Source organism: Tetrao urogallus (assembly GCF_951394365.1).
Source record: "Tetrao urogallus genome assembly, chromosome: Z".
Lineage (NCBI taxonomy): Eukaryota > Metazoa > Chordata > Aves > Galliformes > Phasianidae > Tetrao > Tetrao urogallus.
In genome coordinates this window covers 17,649,028-17,672,317 of record NC_136816.1, presented here as the reverse complement: position 1 = coordinate 17,672,317, position 23,290 = coordinate 17,649,028, and the positions used below count along the sequence as shown (strand labels likewise).

Sequence of the window (23,290 nt, the reverse complement as noted above, 5' to 3'; positions counted from 1 at the left end):
ACACTGCCTTGAAGAAATGTGGCATTCTGCTACTTCTACATCTGCACTCATATTTGAGAGCATACTGTCTTGGCCTCCTGTCTTTATCTGATGGTTTTTTGGAGCAAGTATCTTGCAGGCAGTTCACTCAGGATTCATCAGTCTATTTCTATAGTAGCATCTCAAGGTAAATTCCCAAAATGTGACTGGAGGCATTTCCATAAAAAGAGAAGGGCGGCTTATCTGCTAGCAATGGGGCTTAGAAAGTGTTATTTATGCCATCACTTCTGAAGATTCACATAAGCTTAGCAGCTTTTTGCTCAGTTGAAGGCTTAGTCCTTTAGAAAGCTCAGTATTAAATGGGAATAAGCAATATTTTGAGGAAAAAAGTGTCAGTCTTGACAGTTTAGCAATTGAATGCTAACAGAGTAGGCAGTCACAATTTGTTTTTCAGTACAGCTTGCTAGTGATAGAAGGCTTTTTTTTTTTAGTGAAAGTACAATGAGTAAGTATTCACAAGACAAGCTGTAATCCAAGACCATAAAAATGATCCAAGGGAAGGAACATCACCCCCACAAGGACAATCTGAGAGAACAGGGGCTGTTCAGCCTGGAGAAGAGAAGGCAGAGAGAAAGTCTGAGAGCAGACTTTCAGTGGCTAAAGAGAGCTATAAGAAGGAAGGGGACAGACTCTTCATCATGGTCTGTAGTGATAAGGAAAGAGGAGATGGTTTCAAACTAGAAGAATGGAGATTTAAAGTGGATATAACAAAGAAGATTTTTACAGTAGGAGTGAAGCACTGGCACAGGTTGCCCAGAGAGGTGGTGGATGCCCCGTTCCTGGAGACACTCAAGGTCAGGCTGGAGGGGACTCTGAGCTGAATGTGCTTAAATACCAGAAAACAGTTACTACTTGAGGAGAAATGCACATACAGAAAATAAAATATCCACTAATGTATATATTTATAATTTCTAGTCATTATAGTAAAAATATAATCCTAATATAATGAAGAAAGCTTCTATTCTGGCTGATATTAAAATAACTGATTTTTTGAAAATGGAAAATGAAAGATGCTAAAAAAAATTGTCTATTTTTTTGCAGGTGCATGTCTCTATAGAACTATGCTCAGAAGTGGACATTAGGTTTACTATTCAACAATAATTTTAAATTCCTTACATAAAAGCTTACCTTACTAATATAAGTGTTTCAGAAGAAAAAGCATTGTAAACTTCGATACCTATATTGTGATTTTTTTTTTTCCTTATTTAACTGATTTTCTTTATGTGTTTTACAGATATTCTGAGTATGGAATGGGGAGGAGAGTATTCTCTTGATTCTTCCAATTTAGACTGTTTGTTAAACGTTCTCCCTGGAGAACTGGAGTTTCAACAGATCCTTGATGATCTTGATGAAAAAATAAAGAAGAATTCTTCTAGGTAAAGACAATGTTATTTCTGTCTTAGTGAAAGTACTTATATTTGGTAAGAAATGCACTTTTTCTCTTCTTTCTTTTCTAGTAGCAGGTTAAAATTCTTAAAATTGTGTCTGTAGTAATTTGCATTTTTCACTTGAGCATTTAACAGTATTTAATACCACTTAATTTTTATGCTATGGTCTTTCTCTGCATGGTATTTTTAGCAATTGAATTATCTTAATCTTAGGAATTATGGCAGTAGGTGTGATATTGGAAGAAGAAAATGTGTATTCCCATGGCAGTTAATATTCCCTATTGCTATGAGTATTTTTATTCACTAGAAACTACAGAATTCTACAGAAAAAAATTAAAATTGGATCGCATAGTGTCCTTTAAGCAATTTTAATGAAAATAGAAAATGCAAATAATTTGTAAATTTTATTGTTTCTTATATAATTCATTATTTTTCTACTTTAATTACATTTATGGTACAACAGAGGATTTTATAACTAGAATTTATTTTCAAATATGTGTAATTGTCCATTTTTTATATCATATGTAGGTCACTCTGAAAGTAATGTCTTCTTTTTATTTCTATGAAATATAAATAAAAGTAAAGTTTTCATGCCTTCTTTGTACTTTGAAAAGCGTTGGTAGTATTTTATAGCTGCACTCTCTAGTACTGTTAGAATACTGTGAAAGATGCTCTTATAGAAATAAACTAAGTGCCCTTTCAAAAAAAAAATAATAACAAGAGTACACTCAAATATAACAAGTAGCATAATTTCATATTAAATTTTGTTAGTGTTTACCTTTTGGCTAAGGTATTCATGCTAGGAAGCCACAATTTCAAAGACTGCCTTCATAACAACTGGTTTAAGATTATGTAACTTTTAATGAAGCTGGGGGCTCTTTGTGCCTGTTACCAACCAGCTTCCTGAATAACGGAGATAAATCTTTGCTGTTCTTCACTGAAAAATGATTTAGGTAATCTCTGTGTTACTGTTACATTGCTTATGCCAAGCTGAGAGATTTTTATGCTTTTGTTTGTATTATTCTTATCTGTTTTTTTTTTTGTTGTTGTTTGTTTGTTTTAATTTAATATTTTACTGTTTACAGATGCATTGTGATGATAGATATTCTAGGCTAGCAATGAGAGTGAAGATCCCAGTAATATGCTTTGAGTTGTGGACCACTGCACAGTACAATTTTCTAGGTGTTGATGTTAGTGAAATGTGGATATTCAGTGTTCAGTTTCTGTCATAAAATAGTAATAGATGTTTCTGAAGTATGTTACTCTGGAAAAAATTAGCATCAGCATATTTGGCAAATGTGCAAACTAGATATTGTCAGCTCTTCAACTAGCATATACACTGATTTTGTCATTGTTGCGAGCTTGAAAGTTAGAGTGATTATTATCAAGATGATTCTGTGGAAGGCATGCCTTATTACTGTTTCTTTTCAGTATGTCTTAGGTTTGTGCTACTGGCTGAGAAACCTTCACTCTCCGCTCTTCCTTAATAGTATTTTATATCAATTAGCACTATATGTTATGTTTAACATCATCAAAGTGAAAATAGATTCTGATTTTTAAGAAGGTTGATAGTTCCTTTTGCAATGTTAGTCACAGTGTTATAGAATGGCTTGGGTTGGAAAGGACCTTGAAGCCCACTCAGTTCCAGCCCACCAGGTCGGGGCCCAGAGCCTCATTCAGCCAGGCCTTGAACACCTCCAGGGCTTCTCTGGGCATACTGTGCCAGTGCCTTGCCATCCTCTGAGTGAAAACTTTGCATTTCTGTTGAACTGACACTTATGCTAGTTTTTAAACTAATTTGTACAAGGAAAATCAGAACATAGCTCTGTTGTTACCAGGTGATATTTTGCTTCTGTAATATGTCAGTTTCAGAAATGGAGAGGAGTTTAAAAGAAGATGGACAGCAGCTGATGTGACTTTTAAATTAAAAAGAGTATTTTTATTGCTAATATATTAGAGGTAGCATGGAATGAAATCATTTTCAAGTTACCATTGATCTTTATAAGTGGTATGATAACAGCAGCTCTATGTGCTACAATGATACAATTGGAATACAGCCTATTTTTCATCAGATAGATTTATGATTTTATTATACCACTGAGAATAAACATAATAGTATACAGCATATATATATTTTTAAAAATAAAACATTGTGCAAGAAATTGTGATCCAGAAGTGCATAAATCACTTCAATGCTCATTTATTGCCTTCCAACTGAATAGCTTTTATAAAATTGTATGACACAACAAATCAGATCTCCTTTTCAGCGCTTTGAATTACTTTGGTATTTTTGAATTGTGCCAGTTCTGTTTGGCACTATAACAAAGGGGAAAAAAAGCCATGTATGGGAAATTGTTGTGTTTCTAACTTTTAAGAAAGTAAGCGGTTCAAGCATTCATTATTATAAAGCAGAACTCTTTTTGCACCTGAATGTTAACTTTATTTTTATGGTACTTTACCAAACCCGGTCAATATGGACTCCCAAAAGCACTGTCATTGCTGACCTGTCTTACCTGCAGAAGTCGTATCAGATTACTACTAGCATGAAGTTGTATTCATAATCTCATTAGGACTGCCTTTTGCCTTCAGCGTTTTCCCTCGCGTATGCTTTGACTTAATCCTTGTGTTCAGAAGTGAGTTGTTGGATTTTTGTTTTCTAATGTAGATGCGTAAGAGTTTGTAGCAGTTAATTTATTAAATAAGGTACAGGGTTTAAACCAAAGTTACCATGCATACTTTAAATATGACTGTGGCATGAAATCTTTCTAGCAGTTGATTTGTGTGTGTACAGTTTTCAGTTAGGTATGTGACTGACTGCTTTGTAGTGGTGATGAAGCAGGGCAGATTCTGTGAGGCTGTAGGTCAGTGTGAGGTATTCCACATCTTCTTCAACAAAACAATTACTCCAATTTCAACAATTTTATTTACTAATAATTATATTTCCCCAATACAGTGCAGACCATATCTTTCTGAGGCTTTTTACAAAGGCTTATTTTGACTTCAGTCCATAAACTTCAGCCTGACTGTGTAATTAACAGTCACCTGAGATTTCAATGGTCTTTCATCACAGACTCCTGTAAGGTCAAGATTAGTGAGTACTTAGAGCATTGCATCTTGTCCCCATAATATAAATTGTAATCAGCACTTCAGCAACAAGATCCTGAACTTGCAGACTTTAAAATTATTAGAAAAGTGCCTCAATCAGAATGTTAGTATTATGTTTTCCAGTTCTTTTGGTTGTTGATTACAATCTTGCTACTGTGTGTAGAAACAATTCTCACCACTGATACTTCACAACAAAAAGATGGTAATTTCAGGCAAGGTATTAAGCACTGATATATTTTCCTGTATCAGAATTGTAGTATACATGGGTTTATGTGTTTTTAAATTATGATGTGCTGCAAGACTTGTCTTTCCCCTTTTCATTTGAAGAAAATTTTTCTTCTCTGAAGTTTTCAGATAGAAGCAATCCTTCACTTTCTTATTATTCAAAAGAAGTAGAAAAGTTTTGGGATCTCCCTCCAAAATCCCTAGTAGTCATTGAGTATTTCTGAGAATTTCTAACTACAGCCAAGGTTAGACAAAAAATACTATTGTTTATCAGAGAGAAAAACCCCAGCACTCTGTGCATATGTAGTGTTTAATAGAAAATTTAGTACTTTTTTAGACACTAGAATAAAGTTACTAAAATTGTCAAAATGGTACCTATTTAAGCACTGCCAGGTACTAATTGCTATAAAAGAATAATAGAACTGAGAAGATAATGTGATTTTATTTCTATTCAGCTTGTGTTTTCTTTGTGCCTGATCACTGAGTTGAGGCAGTTGTTTCATAGTATTTTGGTAGCTTTCTTGCTATAAACTATAACAAAGAAAATGCCTATTGGAATTACACTGCTAAAAGATTCTCTGGACATTCTTTTACTACTCAAAAGTATATAGCAGGTCTTCTGTAGCAGATTTCCAATTGGTATTATTGATTTTACTTGAAATACTCTGTATCACTAGCAATCAGGCTTGTCAAGAAATATAAATGACAATAACGAAGAAATATAAAGTTAGTGCTTCTGTCTTCAGAAGTTGATGGAAAGAATTATTTCATTAATTTAAAAGCAACCTACCTGTTCTTAGTAAAATACATGTAAACACTGATGGTAACAACAGATCCTCATGCATATGAAGCTTAGCAATTTAAATTTAACCAATATCAATGTCATTTTATGGCTGTTCCATATGCTATATAAAGTAAATTGAAACAGTGCTCTTTAGGAATTGAAAGGAATTAGATCATTTGTCAACTTACTGATAGTAATCTTAGATAATGGAGAATGATGCATGATGATTGCAGCCCTCATTGGTACTGTGTTCTTCAAGATGTTTCATTATAGTAAGATTTCAATATGTTCCGTTATAGCACTTGGTTTGTGACTGATTTGTCCCCCAGTTTGTTGCTGCAGTCATATCACAAGCAGTCTCTGCACATGATTAGGTTATTTCTAAAAACTCTTATTGACTTAATAAATAGGAGCACCTAGCAGTTCTTAAACTGAGGCTGTTTCTCTGCAATATAAACACTTACAAATGATGTTAGTGTGATACTCCAGAAAAGTACGAAGTACTCCTAATGTGGACAGAGGTCCACACAGAACTTAGCTTAGACTGGAATTTAGACTCTAAAAAAAGCCCTGAGCTGTATTAAGGAGAACCATTTCAATGAAATCACATTTTCACTGGCATAATCTAGCGGTCACAGAATCACAGAATCACCCAGGTTGGAAGGGACCTCAAGGATCATGTAGTTCCAACCCCCCTGCCTAGCAGGGCCACCAAACAGACACATTTAGATCAGGTTGCCCAGGACCCCATCCAACCTGGCCTTGAACACGTCCAAGGACGGGGCATCCACAACCTCCCTGGGCAGCCCGTTCCAGGGCCTAACCACTCTCCTTATAAAGAAGTTCCCCCTAACATCCAACCTAAATCTTCCCTCCTTCAACTTGGATCCATTTCCCCTAGTCCTTCTATTGTCAGCCCTTTTGAAGAGTTTACTCCCCTCCTGGGTGTAGGTTCCCTTCAGGTATTGATAGGCTGCAATGAGGTCGCCCCGCAGCCTTCTCTTCTCCAGGCTGAATAAGCCCAACTCCCTCAGCCTGTCCTCATAGGGGAGGTGCTCCAGCCCCCTGATCATCTTAGTCGCCCTCCTCTGGACCCTTTCCAAAATCTCCATGTCTTTCTTGTACTGAGGGCTCCACACCTGGACAAAGTACTCCAGATGTGCGGTCTTCTATGATGAACTGACCGCATTGTTCTACAAAGGGAAGACACCTTGACATTCTTGGTGGAGAATGCATTCAACGGCTGCTTTTTAGCTTTTAGAGCAAATCTCTCTCTGCTCTCCGAGGGCTTTGTTAGGAAAGTTTATCTCTTTTGCAGGGGCTGAGAACTTGACTTTGAAAAGTCCATGTGGACTGCCAATATTCTGTGATATTTGTAAACTTTGAGCACTGCTATTTTACTTCTCTGAAGAGAAAAAAAAATGCTTTCTCTTGTAAAACTGCTTTTCAAGGGACTGCATGCCATCATTTTTTCTCTTTTAATGCTCAAAAAGGCTGTGCAGGGATTCCTTACTCCCCATTCACAAGTTGATTTGTCAACTAGAGAGTCAGGGAGTGATCAGCAAAACTCACTCACCTTTTAACAGCCCATTATGGCCAGTCTGTAAAGCCAGTGGAGAATGGAGGTTGATGGTAGACTATCATGGCCTGAATGGAGTCATACCCCCACTGAGTGCTGCTGTGCTGGACATGTTAGAACTCCAGTATGAACTGCAGTCAAAAGCAGCCAAAGAGTATGCCACCATTGACATTGGTAACATCTTCTTTTCCGTTCCTTTGGCCACAGAATGTAAGCCACAGTTTGCTTTCACCCGGAGAGGCGTTCAGTATATTTGGATCCATTTGCCCCAGGGGTGGAAACACAGCCCAACCATTTGCCATGGGTTGATCCAGACTGTATTGGAACAGGGCAGTGCTCTTGGACACATACAATACACTGATGACATTACTGTGTGTGGCAACACAGCAAGGGAAGTTTTTGAGGAAGGAGAACAAATAATCCTTCTGCATGCTGATTTTTCTTATTAAGGAAAGCAAAGTGAAAGGACCTGCCCAGGAGATTCAGTTCTGAGATATAAAGTGGCAAGATGGACGTTGTCACATTCCAGTAGATGTGATTGACAAAATCACTGCCATGTCTCCACTCACTAATTAGAAAGAGACGCAGTCTTTTCTGGGTGTAGTGGGCTTTTGGAGAATGCACTGACTACCTGGACTTCTGCCACATCTTTTAACATGGTTCCCCAACACAGGAATGATGTGCAGCTTTTGTAGAGGTTCCAGAGGAGGGCAAAGAAGATGATCAGAGGGCTGGAGAACCTCTCTTAGAAGACAGGCTGAAGGATTTGGGCATGTTCAGCCTGGAAGAGAGATGGCTGTGGGAAGACGTCATTGCAGCCTTTAAAAGGAGTTTATAAACAAGAGAGAAATCAACTTTTTACAAGGGTAGATAGTGACAGGACAAGAAGGAATGGTTTTAAACTAAAGGAGAGGGGGCGTCAGTGGATGGCTTATATTGAGAAAGTGGTGAGGTGTAGGAACAGGTTGCCCAGAGATATTATGGATCCCTGGAGACATTTAAGGCCAGATTGAACGAGGCCCTGGGCAGTGTGATCTACTATATGATCTAGTGCTTGGCAGAGGGGTTGGAACTTGAAGATCCTTTGGGTCCCTTCCAACCCAAGCCATTCTGTGATTCTGTGATTGCATGATTCTGGAATGGTAAGTAAATAATACTATAAAAAAGACTAAAGATTTCTTGAAAAATCAGTCAGTTAAAAAAAAAAAATCCATAGGAGTATAAGTTTCAGATTGTTTTGCTACAGAGAAAGGCTAAATTTTCCTTGTAGTTTTTCCACTCCTCAGTATTTCAGTGGCTACTTCTTTATTTGAATTGCTGAATAGTTTCAAAGACAAGTGGAAACACTCTTGCAGTAGAAATTATCTGAGAGCTAAGACACCATCTGATTTAAATCCTAATGTCACTAACTTCTAAAAATGATGAAAATATTCTGCAAAATATTAACATTTTTCCGTGCTTTTTTTTTTTTTTTTCCTCTGGCATCTCCTAGTGAGCATTGTTAGAAACATGCAGAAATTCTGTTGGACAATACACAGATTTTCTAGTATTGTACCAATAAGCTGGTTTTCAATAGCAAAATTAAAGAGCTTCTGGTTGGGCTCAGTAGTGTCTTAACTTTGGAACTCAGACATCTAAAAACATTCCCTGAATGCCTTGTCATATCTCTAGATTTAAGAGTTTCAGAAAAACTCTTTTGGAAAAACAAGCAACACAATACAAATGAAGCAAACACATAATTAACTACAGTAATCAGGAAAAAGAATGATTTCCCTTTTGTATTCCAAATTTTGTCTGCCTGATACTGGTAAGGATGAGTACAAACATAGCTGTATTTTTTCTATTGACCACACATGATATGAAGATAACTCCTGGTCCTATCATTGCATACTGATTATCAGTTGATTTCATCTGGACTTATGCCTGTTTGTTTTTTTTTAAAACCCAGAGATTATTTAAATAAAATTTGGATTAAAATTTAAATTTTAATTCAAAGTTAATTTTAGTTAATTTTCAGTGAAAAAGAATTATTTGGAAAAAAAAAATTGAATGTACCCTTCTTACAACTGTAATTTTAAGAATATAATATATAATGTGCATTAAGCACATTTTTGTCATCAAGATCATGTGTTTTATTTTTTTAAAAACTTCAACAAATTTTGAAAATAGACTCATTTTCTACACTGGCAGTAAATCATAAAGCTTTAGATACTGTCTTGTACAGTGAGGATAATTTTAATCCTATTTGGAGGAATCCTTCTGCTTTAATTGCTTTAAACTCATATAATATATAAAACCTGTATTTTTTTTCAAAAGTATCCAAATTCCTAAATATTTAATAATTTAATTGCTTTAAAGGAGTAAGTATACAAAATTAATCATGTTATGTAATACTATATTTTGACAAAAATCTTAAAAGTGAGAAATACCAATATTTTTGAGATCATGTTCAGCTACAGTATGGTGTAAGTAAACTGTATGAAAATATTTTTACTCAATGGAAAACAGTTTTAGTACAAACAGCCTATTTATTGAGATAGAAGGATTAAACAAAATGATTAGAATTATCATGGTAAGTACCACAGGGTTCAATGAAATTTATCCATATAATCCCCTTATCAGTCTTAAGAAAAACTGCTAAGATGTCTGGCTTTGTGAAGACTGTAGCCTTTTCATAGTCCACAGTTTCTCAAAGACAAATGTAAATATTGGTTCCTAATTAAAGGACATTGCAGAGACCAACAACAGTAGTGCCCTTTACAGTGCATGTTGCCACTATCTGTTGGGTGTGAATGAGACACTTCAGTATGGCACAATAAAAAGCCTTTGTTTGTGTCTCAGAGTCAAGGTGTATGCTTTGTAGTCCTGGGAGCATGTTTCACTAGTTGAAAAAGATAAATGCCAGTCTTTTACCAACTTTAATCCTCATGCCTGGACTGTTCTATCAGGAACCTGACAAGGTCACTTGCAGAGAAAGATTGTGTGGAAGTGATTTGTCCTGATAGTGCCCCGATATGAGAAGGTACTTGTTTCAGTCCACTTCATTTTGACATCACTGATGCTCAGAGAAATCTCAAAAAGATTTTCACTTCAGTCTTATGGAGGGTGTTCTATAGGCCACCCAAGTATTTATAAATGTTAATGTATATTACCATCTCTTTATTTACAGAATTTGGTTTCTGAAGCTAATGCAGCTGTAAAGTGCAATGTCTTCATCTCAGTGAAGTAGATAAGCTTTCATTTGTCTTATCTTTATGCATACAACAGTTATAACCATAATTCATAGTGAATACAATTAAATGTGTGAAAATAAGCTGTTCCGAATGTCCTGCTTATTTTGATGAAATGGTTTTTAGAAGTTGTACAGCTTTCATTGCTTTGGAAACTTTACATGTACTTCTTTTTTTCCCTTTCAAAATGTTAATAATTCTGCACTTAAGTACTTACGATTGTCATTGCATTCTGTATGTACCATCAGTGCATTTTATCTACTCAGCTTGTTCACAGTATCTACTGCTATATATTATTGTATTGTATTTGTTTTATGCAACTTGCACATAAAAGGAAAACAGTCTACTGTTTATCTCAGAACATAATTTGATGTGATCATTTTCTTACTGTTTTACACTGATTTTCAAAAATGACAATTCAAACTAACAATCAGTTCCCAAAAGTAAGGATGATAGTGATTTATTTTTTTGCTGCTGATCAGAATGTGGCAACTATTGGGAAATTAGGATACACTGTATAATATCTGTAAAAAAAAAATCAAATGTAAATCACTCAATAAAGGAGAAAATCTAGTAGACAAATCAAATAAATACTTCTTCCACATACTGAAAACAGTATTACATGTGCTATCAAATGACAAAATATGAGGGCTGCTCCAAAAGTAATGCTCCCTATTCCATTATGTTGGCCCACAACATCAGAGGCGGATATTGGTGGTATGGCAGTAGAGGTTGAACCTTTACACCAGTATCCTATTACATTTTGTTGCCCTGTGACAGATGGCAGCGGACGAGTGCTTTGACAGAATGGCGTCTGACATGGAAGTGTGGATGAAGCAAAAGTGTGTCATTGAGTTCCTCCATGAGGAAAATTGATACCCACACTGACATTCACTGATGCTTGTGGAGCAGTTAGGGATACCCAACAGTAGGTATGAGCATAGTGAGACCAAGGGTGGTGTGCTTCAGCAGTAATGATAATAACCATGGATGACCTCCATTGGTGCAGATTTTTATGAGCACACGTGCAGGCTCTTGTTCATTGCTGATGAAAATGCACAGCTAATGGTGGTGACTGTTAAAAAAGAGTGTTTTGTAGCTTAGAATTTCCTGTCAAACACTGTTACTGTTCTCTTTGTACATGTTATAGTTTCAATAGGAATAAATAGGAGGCATTACTTTTGGAGCCATCAGTGTGTGATAAGCAAAGTGACTTTTCATCTCTTGTTACAAATTCATATGGGTTATTAGCGTTTGAGGTTTTTTCTTTATTCATATTTACAGTGAATCTCATTTTTTATAAATGTATAGAAAATGAAACTTTCTATCCAGATAAGTTACTGTGAAGAAAATGTCGATACTTTACTCCAGGTTTCTAATTGAAGAAGATGTGTTAGTTGTATCGCGTTTGTTTTCAAAAAGTAAAGGTCTCTAAGCTAGTGTTTTAGTCCCTATTTATTCACTTTGATTTGTTTCTCGATTTCATATCTTTACTCTTCTCCCGTCTTCCTTTTCTCGTCTTCATCTTCTCTTTTTTAATTTAATAAAAGTATTAAGAGAGCATATGGAGAAGAACAAGCATATTTTATCTATATAAAACAAAAGGGCAAGTGACAGTACAGTATGCCTTCTTGTTTGGCTGATGTCATGAAAATAGGAAGCAACATGATTAGAAGTATTAGGCAGTAAAGTATTTGTAAACATCTGAGTGCTTACTGTGGTAGTATTTCTACTACTTTGGTAGTATAAATAAATGAATTTTAATTTGCATCAGCTCCTATATCTTTTATCAGCTCTAAGAATATGAATAAGTAGTATACTCCAAAATCAAATAAAATTGTAGTGAGAATTGTTTTTCATTGCACTAAACCAAAATTCTGTCTTAAGTGTTGGTACTGTTTGTTTTAAACATAGGACTGCGTGGATCTAGGAAGTACCATTTTTTCTAATAGAAATGGTAATAAACGTTAAGTATTACTATTAAGAAAAGTAGATCTTAAAGAATGAAAAGGTATTTTGGTAGGAAATGATGTAGAATGTGATTGTTTCTAGATTTTTCTGTTTTATTCTTTCTGTGTAGGTGCCCATAACAATAATAAGGAAATCTTTTCAGATATAAGGCTTGTGATTTTTACAACTGGAATCACAGTAATTACTGTATCAACCACACATCAATTCACAGACAGGAATCTTAGGGTGTGGATCAGCTACTTGAAAACAAACTGTTTCCTTCAAATTGTTCTAATAACAGCAAGTAAAAGAGATCTGATTTCTCAGCAGAAGTGACTCTAAAATTCTTTTCAGCATTTGCTGTGATGTGTCAGTTGGTCTTTATGAAGTTGTTAATGTATCTTATGTGCTGTAAAAGAACCACTGATTGCTAGAATCAAACATTCAGCTTTGTATATGGTAGCTGATTCAGTTTATATTTGTTTCTTTAGCTAATTGAGCACCAAGGAGCAGATGTCAAATTAAGCAATATCTTATTCACCAATTTCTTTACTAGAAAGTACAAGATTACTTGAGAACTTTTTCACATATGTATTTTAAGGTTAATGCTGAAATTTCAAGCTTCATTTTATGAGAGTAATTTGTTAAGAAGGACTAGTGTTACACGTTAATTTGAAATAGTTGTTCCTTTTGAGATATGGAATATATAGAACACTTTTATTTTCAATTTTTTTAATGTTTTTATTTTTTTTCTAGCATGGAACAATGTCTTAAAGATCTGAAATCAGAAGTAAATGAAATATGTACTGATGAAATACTACAAAGCACAAATGACTGCCTTCAGTGGTTAAACAACTGCAATTTTGTTTCTCTCCGTCCTTCATCTACACCGCATGGAGAACTGATGGAGTTCCTTAGGACTCTGGTAAAAAAAACTTTACTGAGTAGTGTAATTTTTGGGACAGTTGGTTATAGTTTGAGTTGTTTCTTTCTTGTCTCTCACTATGGTGAGTATAGTTCAGAAATTTTTCTATGAAGTTTATTACCATTTGCTTATGTTTCCTTCTGATTATGTCCTAACTGCACAGATTTGGGGCAAAATATTTTTACCGATTATTCCACATGTTGGGCGCTGCTAGGCCTGTTTTGTAAACCCATGTAGATGAAAACATGTAGATAAAAACATATGAAGTTACTGTAGGCATGTTATGGCTTGTTCTTCACATGTATCAATATGAATGTTATCCTTCTGATAGTTGTCCTTTACATATTATTCAACCATTACCTTTCTACCTACTTTTACTAATTTGAAATGCAGAAGCTATACCCATTTTTCCAGTAAGTGCAACTGAACTTATCTAGAAATTCCATTTCACTTCAGGGAAAAAAAAATATGATTATGGAAAGTTATCCAAACTTTATATGCAAAGTTAATCATAGAATATAGATGAGGAATTTTGAAAATTTAATTGACTAGACAAGTGAAGGGTGATAACTAAGTAAACGGCAGACTGCAATTTTGTGTGTTAACCACGTGTGTGTGATATATACATATATGCATATATACAGGTGTCTAAATAAATCTAAACCTTATTGTCATGGTTTTATGTTTTTTGGTTTTCAGTATTCCACATCATAACATCATGTAGTGCACTGGCAGTTAAAGTGTTAATACTCCAATTCCAGTTACCTATCCCTATGACATGACTTATGGAAGTCATGGGGTCTGGCCCTTCCATGTGGGGCGGTCTCTTACTGCCTGGCAGTGGGTGCTGGAGGGTGCTTTTGTAGCCGTTCCAAGCTTTTCAGGTTTGACTTGGTCTCAGGAACTCTCTCTCTTCTATCTTATTTGATTTATTAGTCTCAATTTCAATTATATTGTATTACATTGTGTTATCTTGCATTCCAATAACACAGTTAGTAAAATAAGTTTTCCTCCATAGGTCATTGCCACTGTTTTTTTCCTTCCTTGAGCCCAGCTCCCATCTCCCTGTCCCTTTTCCTTTTCCTTTCTCATTTTGTGGGACTGTGGGGGGGGCCTACTGCCCCCCTGTCACGGGCATAGATTGATCTAGTTAACTCCGTGACAGTTTTTGGTGGAGAATGCAGGCATTAGCTGCTTTTTAGCTTTTAGAATCAATTACTCTCTCTGCTCTCAGAGAGCTTCGTTAGGAAACATTATCAGTAGTTCGGGTTTCTGTGCTGAAAAACTTGACCTTGAAAGCTCAAGCGTACTGCCAGCATTCTGGGATATTTGTAAATTTTGAGAACTGCTTAGTCTGGACAGTGCTTTTTCCTTTTTTTTTTTTTCTCCTCTTGTCCCCCTTAAGCCCTTTTTAGTAGCTACCAGCGATGAACCCACTCTTTATCGTGGGGGCAGTGTGTAAGGGATTAAAAGCCATTATTTTACTTGCAACTTATTGGCCAATTGTCAATGTCATGATTAGTTGTTGTGCAATTGTGATCATATATAACCAAACAAGGGCACTGATGGGGACATCTGCACAGTACTTGTATGCGATGTGGTATGATTGGAATTTTGATGTTTACATTCCAGATGGAATGGCTAATTTTTCAAACAACTACATTCCAAATGGATTAGCTAATTTTAGAAACAACACAATGTTCACACAGGTTTCCAGGATTTCTTATCAGTTTGTCACATGTTTTTTGAATGTTGAATTAATGCTCATTTTGATGTGCATGTATGTTATCAGTCTCCCTGAATGTATTCCAATGCATTCATGATATGTGGAAGGAGTCTCTTCTAAAACCAGAGAATGCTGACTGGCAGGGAATATGGAGAGGTTTAGGAAAAATCTCAGAAGCATGGGGACTCACAGTGTCATGGGATTTCATTCTTGAACACCCGTGGGATCCCAAGAAACTAAGCCAGTATTTGAGTCAGGGACGATGCGGCTTACATAAATCCAAGGAGGTACAACTTATTTGTGGTTTGGCTTCTGTTTACCGCGCCCTGTATAATGCTATTCTGGAGAGAGAGAGTTTCCAAGCTGAGGTTCAAGCCAAAGGGGAAAATCTCCAAGTCAAATCTGATCAATTACAGGAGACACCAGTAACAGTACCAGTTGCCCCTCTGGAAAACAAGAAATGGAAATGAGTGTCCTTGCATCTAGAATGGAAAAAAGAAGTGGAGGAGGAGGTGGAGGGTGATCCAGGTGAGGGGCCCTCCTCAGAATCACCATCATCAGGAAAGGCAAAAGGAAAAACTAAGAGATATGCAGAAAAGAGTGATGAAGAGGAAGTCTCTATTACTACTCGTTGGCCTCTGAAGATGACTGAAATCCAAGGCTCAAGAAAGGAGTTTACACGGTGCCTGATTGAAACTCTCGTTTCCTGATTGCTTCGCTGCTGGGACAGTGGGGCCAGTAGCTTGTCTCTAGCTGGTAATGAAGCTCGCCGACTAGGCACCATTGCGAGAGATCCAGCTATTGACAGAAGGATTAGTAGATATTTGGATGGGGCTGCCACCCTCTGGGAACAAGTGTTAATAGCCGAGAAGGAATGGCATCCCTTCAAAGACGGCTTGAAGCCTGTGATGAAAAGGTGGGATACAGTTGAAAAGGGTATCCAGTATTTGAGGGAAATAGCCATGGTGGAAATGTTGTGACCCTAACTTTGTTCCTAACCACCCACACCAAGACCACAGCCCTGAGAAAGTGAGGATGACGCCTGATATATGGTGGAAAATCACAACAACAGCACCAGAAAGATACACCAGTACACTAACAGCAACATTAGACAGATACCAGGACCAACAGAGAAGACTCTTAGGTTTTTAATTGATTCTTACGCTCCAAAACTATGAACAACTACTCCCAACCCACACTTCCATTCCGCTGTCTCACACATAACGGACCAACTGAATGAGAGAAAGAGAGAAATGTAAGAGCAAAGGTCTCTACTAATTAATCATGATAAACCTGTAGTAGTATCAGAAATGCTTGATGAAGATCAGGATAATCAAAAGAGTCTAATGAAGCAGCTGATCAAACTAATGCAAATCCAACTAATTAAAGATGATAAACCCTCCTTCTCACATGCACCATCAAAAATCTCAGCTGTTAAAGGCAAATGCTTTCCGGCTCCAGTAAGGAATACTGCATTGCAATTTGCCTTGTGGCATTACCTACGTGACCATGGAGAAGACACAAGGAAGTGGCATGAACAAGCTACTCCTGTACTACAAGAACGGGTGAGAGAATTACAAAACAGATCAATCACCAGTGCGCTTGCTCCAGTTACCACAGGTAATGAATAGAGGGGCCCCTCTCTCAGTCAGGGAGAAAAGGGATAATAGAGTTTATTGGACTGTGTGGCTTCGATGGCTTGGCACATCAGAACCACAGAAATATAAGGCACTAGTGGATACTGGCGCACACAGTGCACTCTGATGCCCTCAAGTCATGAAGGGACAGAATCAATCCATATTTCTGGAGTGACCGGGGGCTCTCAAGAGTTGACTGTGTTGGAGGCTGAGATAAGCCTCGCTGGTAAGGACTGGCAAAAACATCCTATTTTGACGGGCCCAGGGGCTCCATGTATACTAGGTATTGATTACCTCAGAAGGGGGCATTTCAAGGATCCTAAGTGATATAGATAGGCCTTTGGAATTGCTGCTGTAGACACAGACAACGTTAAGCAGCTGTCTGTTTTGCTTGGCCTGTCAGAAGATCAATCTATTGTGGGGTTGCAATGAGTAAAATAGCAACAGGTACCGATTGCTACAAAAACGGTGCACAGACGGCAGTACCGCACCAACAGGGATTCCTTGCTCCCCATTCATAAGTTGATTCATCAACTAGAGAGTCGGGGAGTGATCAGCAAAACTCACTCACCTTTTAGCAGCCCGTTATGGCCAGTCTGTAAAGCCAGTGGAGAATGGAGGTTGATGGTAGACTATCATGGCCTGAATGGAGTCATACCCCCACTGAGTGCTGCTGTGCTGGACATGTTAGAACTCCAGTATGAACTGCAGTCAAAAGCAGCCAAAGAGTATGCCACCATTGACATTGGTAACATCTTCTTTTCCGTTCCTTTGGCCACAGAATGTAAGCCACAGTTTGCTTTCACCCGGAGAGGCATTCAGTATATTTGGATCCATTTGCCCCAGGGGTGGAAACACAGCCCAACCATTTGCCATGGGTTGATCCAGACTGTATTGGAACAGGGCAGTGCTTCTGAGCACTTGCAGTACATTGATGAAACCGTTGTGTGGGGCGGTACAGCAGAAGAAGTCTTCACGAAAGGAGGGCGAATAATCCAAATTCTTCTGCCAGCTGGTTTTGCTATTAAGGAAAGCAAAGTGAAAGGACCTGCCCAGGAGATTTAGTTTAGTTTAGGTATAAAGTGGCAAGATGGACGTTGTCACATTCCAGTAGATGTGATTGACAAAATCACTGCCATGTCTCCACTCACTAATAAGAAAGAGATGCAGTCTTTTCTGAGTGCAATGGGCTTTTGAAGAATGCATGTTCCAAGCCATAGCCTCATTGTAAGCCCCCTTTATCAGGTGACACGGATGAAGAATGAGTTTACATGGGGCCCTGAGCAGCAGCAGGCTTTTGAGCAGGTTAAACAGGAGATAGCCCTTACCTTGGCCGTAGGGCCATTATGGACGGGACAAGATGTAAAGAACATCCTCTACACTGCTGCTGGAGAGAAAGATCCCACTTGGAGTTTGTGGCAAAGAGCCTCAGGAGAGACCTGAGGCCGACCCCTGGGATTCTCGAATTGACTGTACAGGGGGTCGGAAGAGGGCTACACTCCAACTGAGAAGGAGATCTTAGCCACGTATGAGGGGGTTCAGGCTGCTTCTGAAGTAGTCGGTACTGAAACACAGCTTCTTCTGGCACCTCAACTGCCAGTGCTGAACTGGATGTTTAAAGAAAAGGTTTCCTCCACCCATCATGCTACTGATGCCACTTGGAGTAAGTGGATTGCACTGATTACACAACGAGCACGGATGGGGAACCTCAGCCGTCCAGGAATCCTAGAGGTCATCAAGGACTGGCCTGAAGGTAAAAAGTTTGGAACACCACCAGGAGAAGAGGTATTGCGAGCTCAAGAGGCCCCACCATACAATGAACTACCAGAAAATGAATGACTTCCGTAAGTGTATAGGGATAGGTACCCAGAATTGGAGCATTAACACTTTAACTCCCAGTGCACTGCACAATGTTATGATGTGGAATACCGAAAACCAAAAAACGTAAAACCATGACACTTAATTATTCTGGTTTGCTTCTTTGTCATGGTTCCATTGTAGGATTGCAATATCTCTAGGCAGAGATTCTTTGTATTGGTAGAGGAAATCTAGTTACAAGCAGTACAGTATTTTTTCGTTTGGGATTTCTTCTGGCTAAAGCTTAAACTTCGTCAAATCACTTTGTTTATTTTGACTCATGAAACTGGCTGTTGATCTATCAATCACTTAAAATCCACTGAATTCATTATTTGTAGCCACAGATCATTTAAGATTTTTCAAATCATGAAGTTCTAGAAATACTAGGTCTTTAATGTTCACGTGTTGAAGAAATGATTTAGTTCCTTTCTGACATAGGTGATCAGTTTGAATGTTGCTGTTAATAATCACCCTGCTCAAGAGTGTTGGACTGCTACTTGTCATACCTGATCTAGACAAAATGAGAGAATCTCATGCTGACTTGCAAAGTTTTTTGTTACTCCTCTTAGTCTAGTTAGATCCTTACTTAACACCCTTAGGAAAGGTGATGACAATGGTGGCTTATATACCTGTGTCCACTCCCTGCGTTCACCTTCTGTCAGGTCTATTCAAGCCATTCACCGAAACACCAGGTGGTGGCATTTGTTTGGGAAATTCCAAAATGCCTCCATCTCTGGAATACCTTGGCTACATCATACACAAAATTTGCTTTCTAGTTCTTCAGCTTCCCAAGAGTCTACAGACTTCATGTTAGTCTGGCTGTGGGCTGTAGAGGTCAGTTAAACTGGTAGGCTGATAAACAGAGAGTGAAGTGTGAGAAGCTTTGAAACATTAATGTTACACAGATTATTACAAGAAAAACAGTGCAGCTTGGGAATTGGGACATTTCTATTTCCAGGCTCTTACTTTCTCAGATAATCCAGCCTGTTGTGTAGATGGGACTACGGATGAAAAGTGTGTATATATTAGCATAAGTAGTCCTTCTGTAAGGAGTTAGACTCACAGTAGATAACCCTTAGGTCCATAAACACGTGCATTAAACTGTTTGCAGTAGTATTCAGCATTAATGAGATTATTACAGTTTGACCTTTCTTAACTGAGTATTTCCATCCATTGAATTAATTACTCAGTTAACTTAAATAAAAGCTTGCAAATGACAAATTAAGTAACATCATACAATTTATCTTCTAAGATTAGCCTTCCTTTTGCCTCAGGACAGTATTTCTATTTGTTCTTACACCCCTTCCTGTATGTGTGTTTTGTTAGGAATTTCATTTAACTTTTAAGCTGCTGGAACAATGTTTTAAAAATAATGCCAAGTTCCATATATGCAGTGGCTAATTAGCTGTATTTAGGTTTTTTATTAGTGTGATATTCTCAAGAATTTGTAAACTCATGGAAACACTAAGAGATTCTTCATAAAGACTAAGAGTATTCTATTATGTGAAATTCCAACATTCTATTTGTTTTTTTGTAGTTCAAAATAATTAGAAGCTGAGTATGTATATGAACACATCTTCACTGAAATAACTTCACCTAAAATAATGGCATTTTTTAAAAGAAAATCTTTGTAATATTGGATATATGTACTAACATAACTGGAACCAGCCTAGATTAGATAGTGAAGTGCAAGTCTTATCCTGTGTACTGTTATCACAGATTTCCTGGGCTCAAAAGAGAGCTTTTCACATTTCTCTAAAATTGCTAGATGTTAATTTGAATGTTTTACTATTGTTTTTTCCCGTGGGAGTTCAACAGTTTTCAATCATCAGAAAAAATAAGAAGTTCCAGTACTGAAAAATTCTTGTGACTGAAAAGATTAATAAAAAATCCAAAAGTAACAGTGAAATTTTTGTCCTAAATTTTGTCTTTTTTAATATTAATTATAAAATTTTATTAATAAATGGTTAAAGTGAATATTTTATATTTCAAAATTATTACAGTAGTACCATACTCCAATATTATTTATTTCTCTCCTTTTCAGAATGAGAGAGGAAATAAAACTAATAACTCTCTGCAAATAGAATTAACTAATTCATTAGTTCTGAGGGTGGAAGGTCACTGAAAGTTGTTTTGTCCATCTATATAGTCAGATAGCTAGGATAAAGGACATAAGAGGGAGAAATTATCCAAGAACTATCCTTTTGCAGTTTGCAATGATCCTTTCCTTGTTGGAAGATGTAGGAGAGAAGTGGTGGGAGGTGTAGAAGCAGATGAGAGGGCCTCTACACCTTGGTTCACCTAAAATTTTTCTGCTTGATTCCTGAAACCCAGAGATTTAAGAATGCAACCTATTTCATTCATTTTTCTTGTGACTGTGATGGGAGATCTGTTATTTCTTGGCAGCTAGAAGACTGAGAGTTGGTCTGTAAAATGAAAGTTTGGTGGGCCTAGAGCTCTGGGCAAAGCCAGCCTGCAACCGGGAGAAGTTTGTTCAGTTTATCACAAGTTTTCACTTCTAGTTCTTTAAGAGGGTGATGGGCATATTATTTTGTGCTTACAGTAGCCTTTCTCTCAGATGTGAGAGAAAGAGCCAGAGCACAAAAGGCAACACTATTTATTCTATAAATTCCTGTCTTAGTTTTATGAGTAAAACATGTAAATTGCAAATGTTAATTTAATACAATTTTTTTTCCAAGATGTGGTGTGGACCAGAACAGACAAGCCCTATCAACTGTCAAGGCTTATCTAGTGAACTGTGTTTTTTCTCAGCTTTCCTTTGAACTGTGGATTAGAACTGATGGAAAAAAAACTGAGTTGAGGATGTAAGAATGATAGGGAGAGGAATGTGAGTTCATTGGAATAGATTGACAAAGAAATGGACTGAAGCATAAGTACATAGGAAAACAGCCTTTGTTATTTCAGTTGTTTATAGAGCAATTAGTTTCATTCTATTTGCTGGTAAGATAATTAACAATGGAAGTAATTGGTACTCTAGCGTAAAGCTGTTGATTTTATTAACAGAGTTAACAAAATATTTCTAAAATACTGTCTGATTTACTTTTGTTAGCAAAGGTTGCTGAAGAATGAGCAAAATCAAGAAGAAATGATTCTTCACTTCCTTCTGGATCTCTCTAGTCAGTGTGGTGTTTCATTTCCCTGTTCTCCAAGTGGGATGTCTTTTGAGTTTACATCTTCTCTTCATGCCATTGAGGATGATTCAGCAATGGATGTGAAATCTCTCTGGGATGATGTGAGACTGCACCTTCGACGATTTTTAGTAAACAGACTGCAAAGTCAAGAAGAGACAAATCCCAATGCTTCACAACAACAAATGCAGCTTAAAACTCAGTGCATACAGCAACTTCTGTTCCTTTATCCTGAATCAGAAGTCTTATCGAAGTATCAAAATATGCAGAGTAAAATGGTTTGTGATCTTCTACAGAATTGTGTTTTGTCTAGCTGTGGTGAAACAAATTTTGATAAGGTCGTTCATGGCTACCAAAGTTCCATACCGACACTATGCACAATAATAAGAGAGGATTTCTATATACTAAGTGGAACTATCGATCCTTCTTCATCTCTGAAGTTCATTAATGAAGCTTATCTGGATACTATCACTGAAGAAATAACAGTTCTTCTTGAAAGACTTTGTGAGCTGCAGTTCAAAGAAAATGCTCTGCACGTAGTTAAGGCGAACAAGATTTCAAAGAAGCATAGGAGAACAGTTCCTGCTGTGGGTTAGTAGATATAATTTATGTTCATTGCAGTTAGATATTATTTTAATATTACTACTTTTTTTTCTTTTTCAACATACCTTTTTATTTCCTACAAAAATAGTGTCCAAAGATTATTAATTCCAGCTTTATGTCTTAAATGCACTATTGTAGTTGAGGTATAGACCATGTCAGAATTGTGCTGAAACACGACTTTAAGGTAAGGGAAAATATTTCATACTTATTTATTTAGAAACGATGATATACTTCACTGGAAAATGTTCTCATGCCTTAATCTTTTTTTTTTTAAGCGCAGCTTATTCCAACTGCTTGAATATACCTTAGAATAAGAAAATAAGAACTACTTAAACTAAATTTTAAAAAGTACAACTCTTCCCTCTTGTAAAATTTTGATTAGCAGAGGTTTTCTAATCATGAAGTAGATACAAAATTGTAGATCAAGGCTGACCTAAAAAGATTACTGTGCAAATTCTAATTTAAAAAATAAATAAATAAAAAATAAGATTTCTATTTGTGCAAAAGCACTGTTAGAATTAATGAACCTGTTCATTTTTTCTTGTTCTAAGTAGTTTAAGGCAGTAAAGCAGTCTGTTAACAGTGTATTAGTTCTGTCATTTCTTTTTCACCAATGGTGAATCATAACAAGCCAATTTGTGAGAGGAGGACTCAAAAAAGTCGTAGGGGATGCAAAGTTTCATACTGTTAATTACAAGAAGTTATGTAACTGCTTTTCCAATTCAGAGTTTTGAGCATTCTTCTATACAAGAGTTGGTTATTACCAACTATGGAGGTCTAAAATGTAGACCTCCACAGAAGTGCAGGAGACTGCAGACAGAAAAGTTAGTTTAGAATAATTAATAAATAAAAAAAAAAAAACCAACAACCAGGGAATAGATCTTTGTAAGGTAAAAAAAAAGGTAAGTAATTGCTGCGAACAGATCCTGCTTGGGTTTCCCACAGGCCACCCCTGCACAGCTCTGTAGCACAGGGCCCACCCTTCAGGCACTGCTCCACACAGGTCCCCACGGTGGCAGCTCCCCCAGCCCTCCAACCCCACCACGATCTCCTCCCTCAGGCAGGGACAGCCTGCTCCTCCTTGAGCCTCTCC

The 23,290-nt window shown here is 37.1% G+C and overlaps 1 protein-coding gene across 1 annotated transcript in view; it reads left to right on the top strand.

Annotated features, from left to right (window-relative positions):
* Positions 1 to 1,281: 1,281 nt before the first annotated feature.
* KIAA0825 overlaps positions 1,282 to 23,290 on the top strand; it is a gene marked incomplete at its 3' end in the record, with an annotated part of 199,344 nt that continues 177,335 nt past the window's right edge. Inside the window, exons 1-3 of the mRNA XM_079548645.1 lie at positions 1,282 to 1,415; positions 13,057 to 13,225; positions 21,516 to 22,185. Of these exons, the coding sequence (XP_079404771.1) occupies positions 1,285 to 1,415; positions 13,057 to 13,225; positions 21,516 to 22,185 (970 nt within the window). The 5' untranslated portion in view covers positions 1,282 to 1,284. The remainder of the gene's footprint in view (positions 1,416 to 13,056; positions 13,226 to 21,515; positions 22,186 to 23,290) is intronic.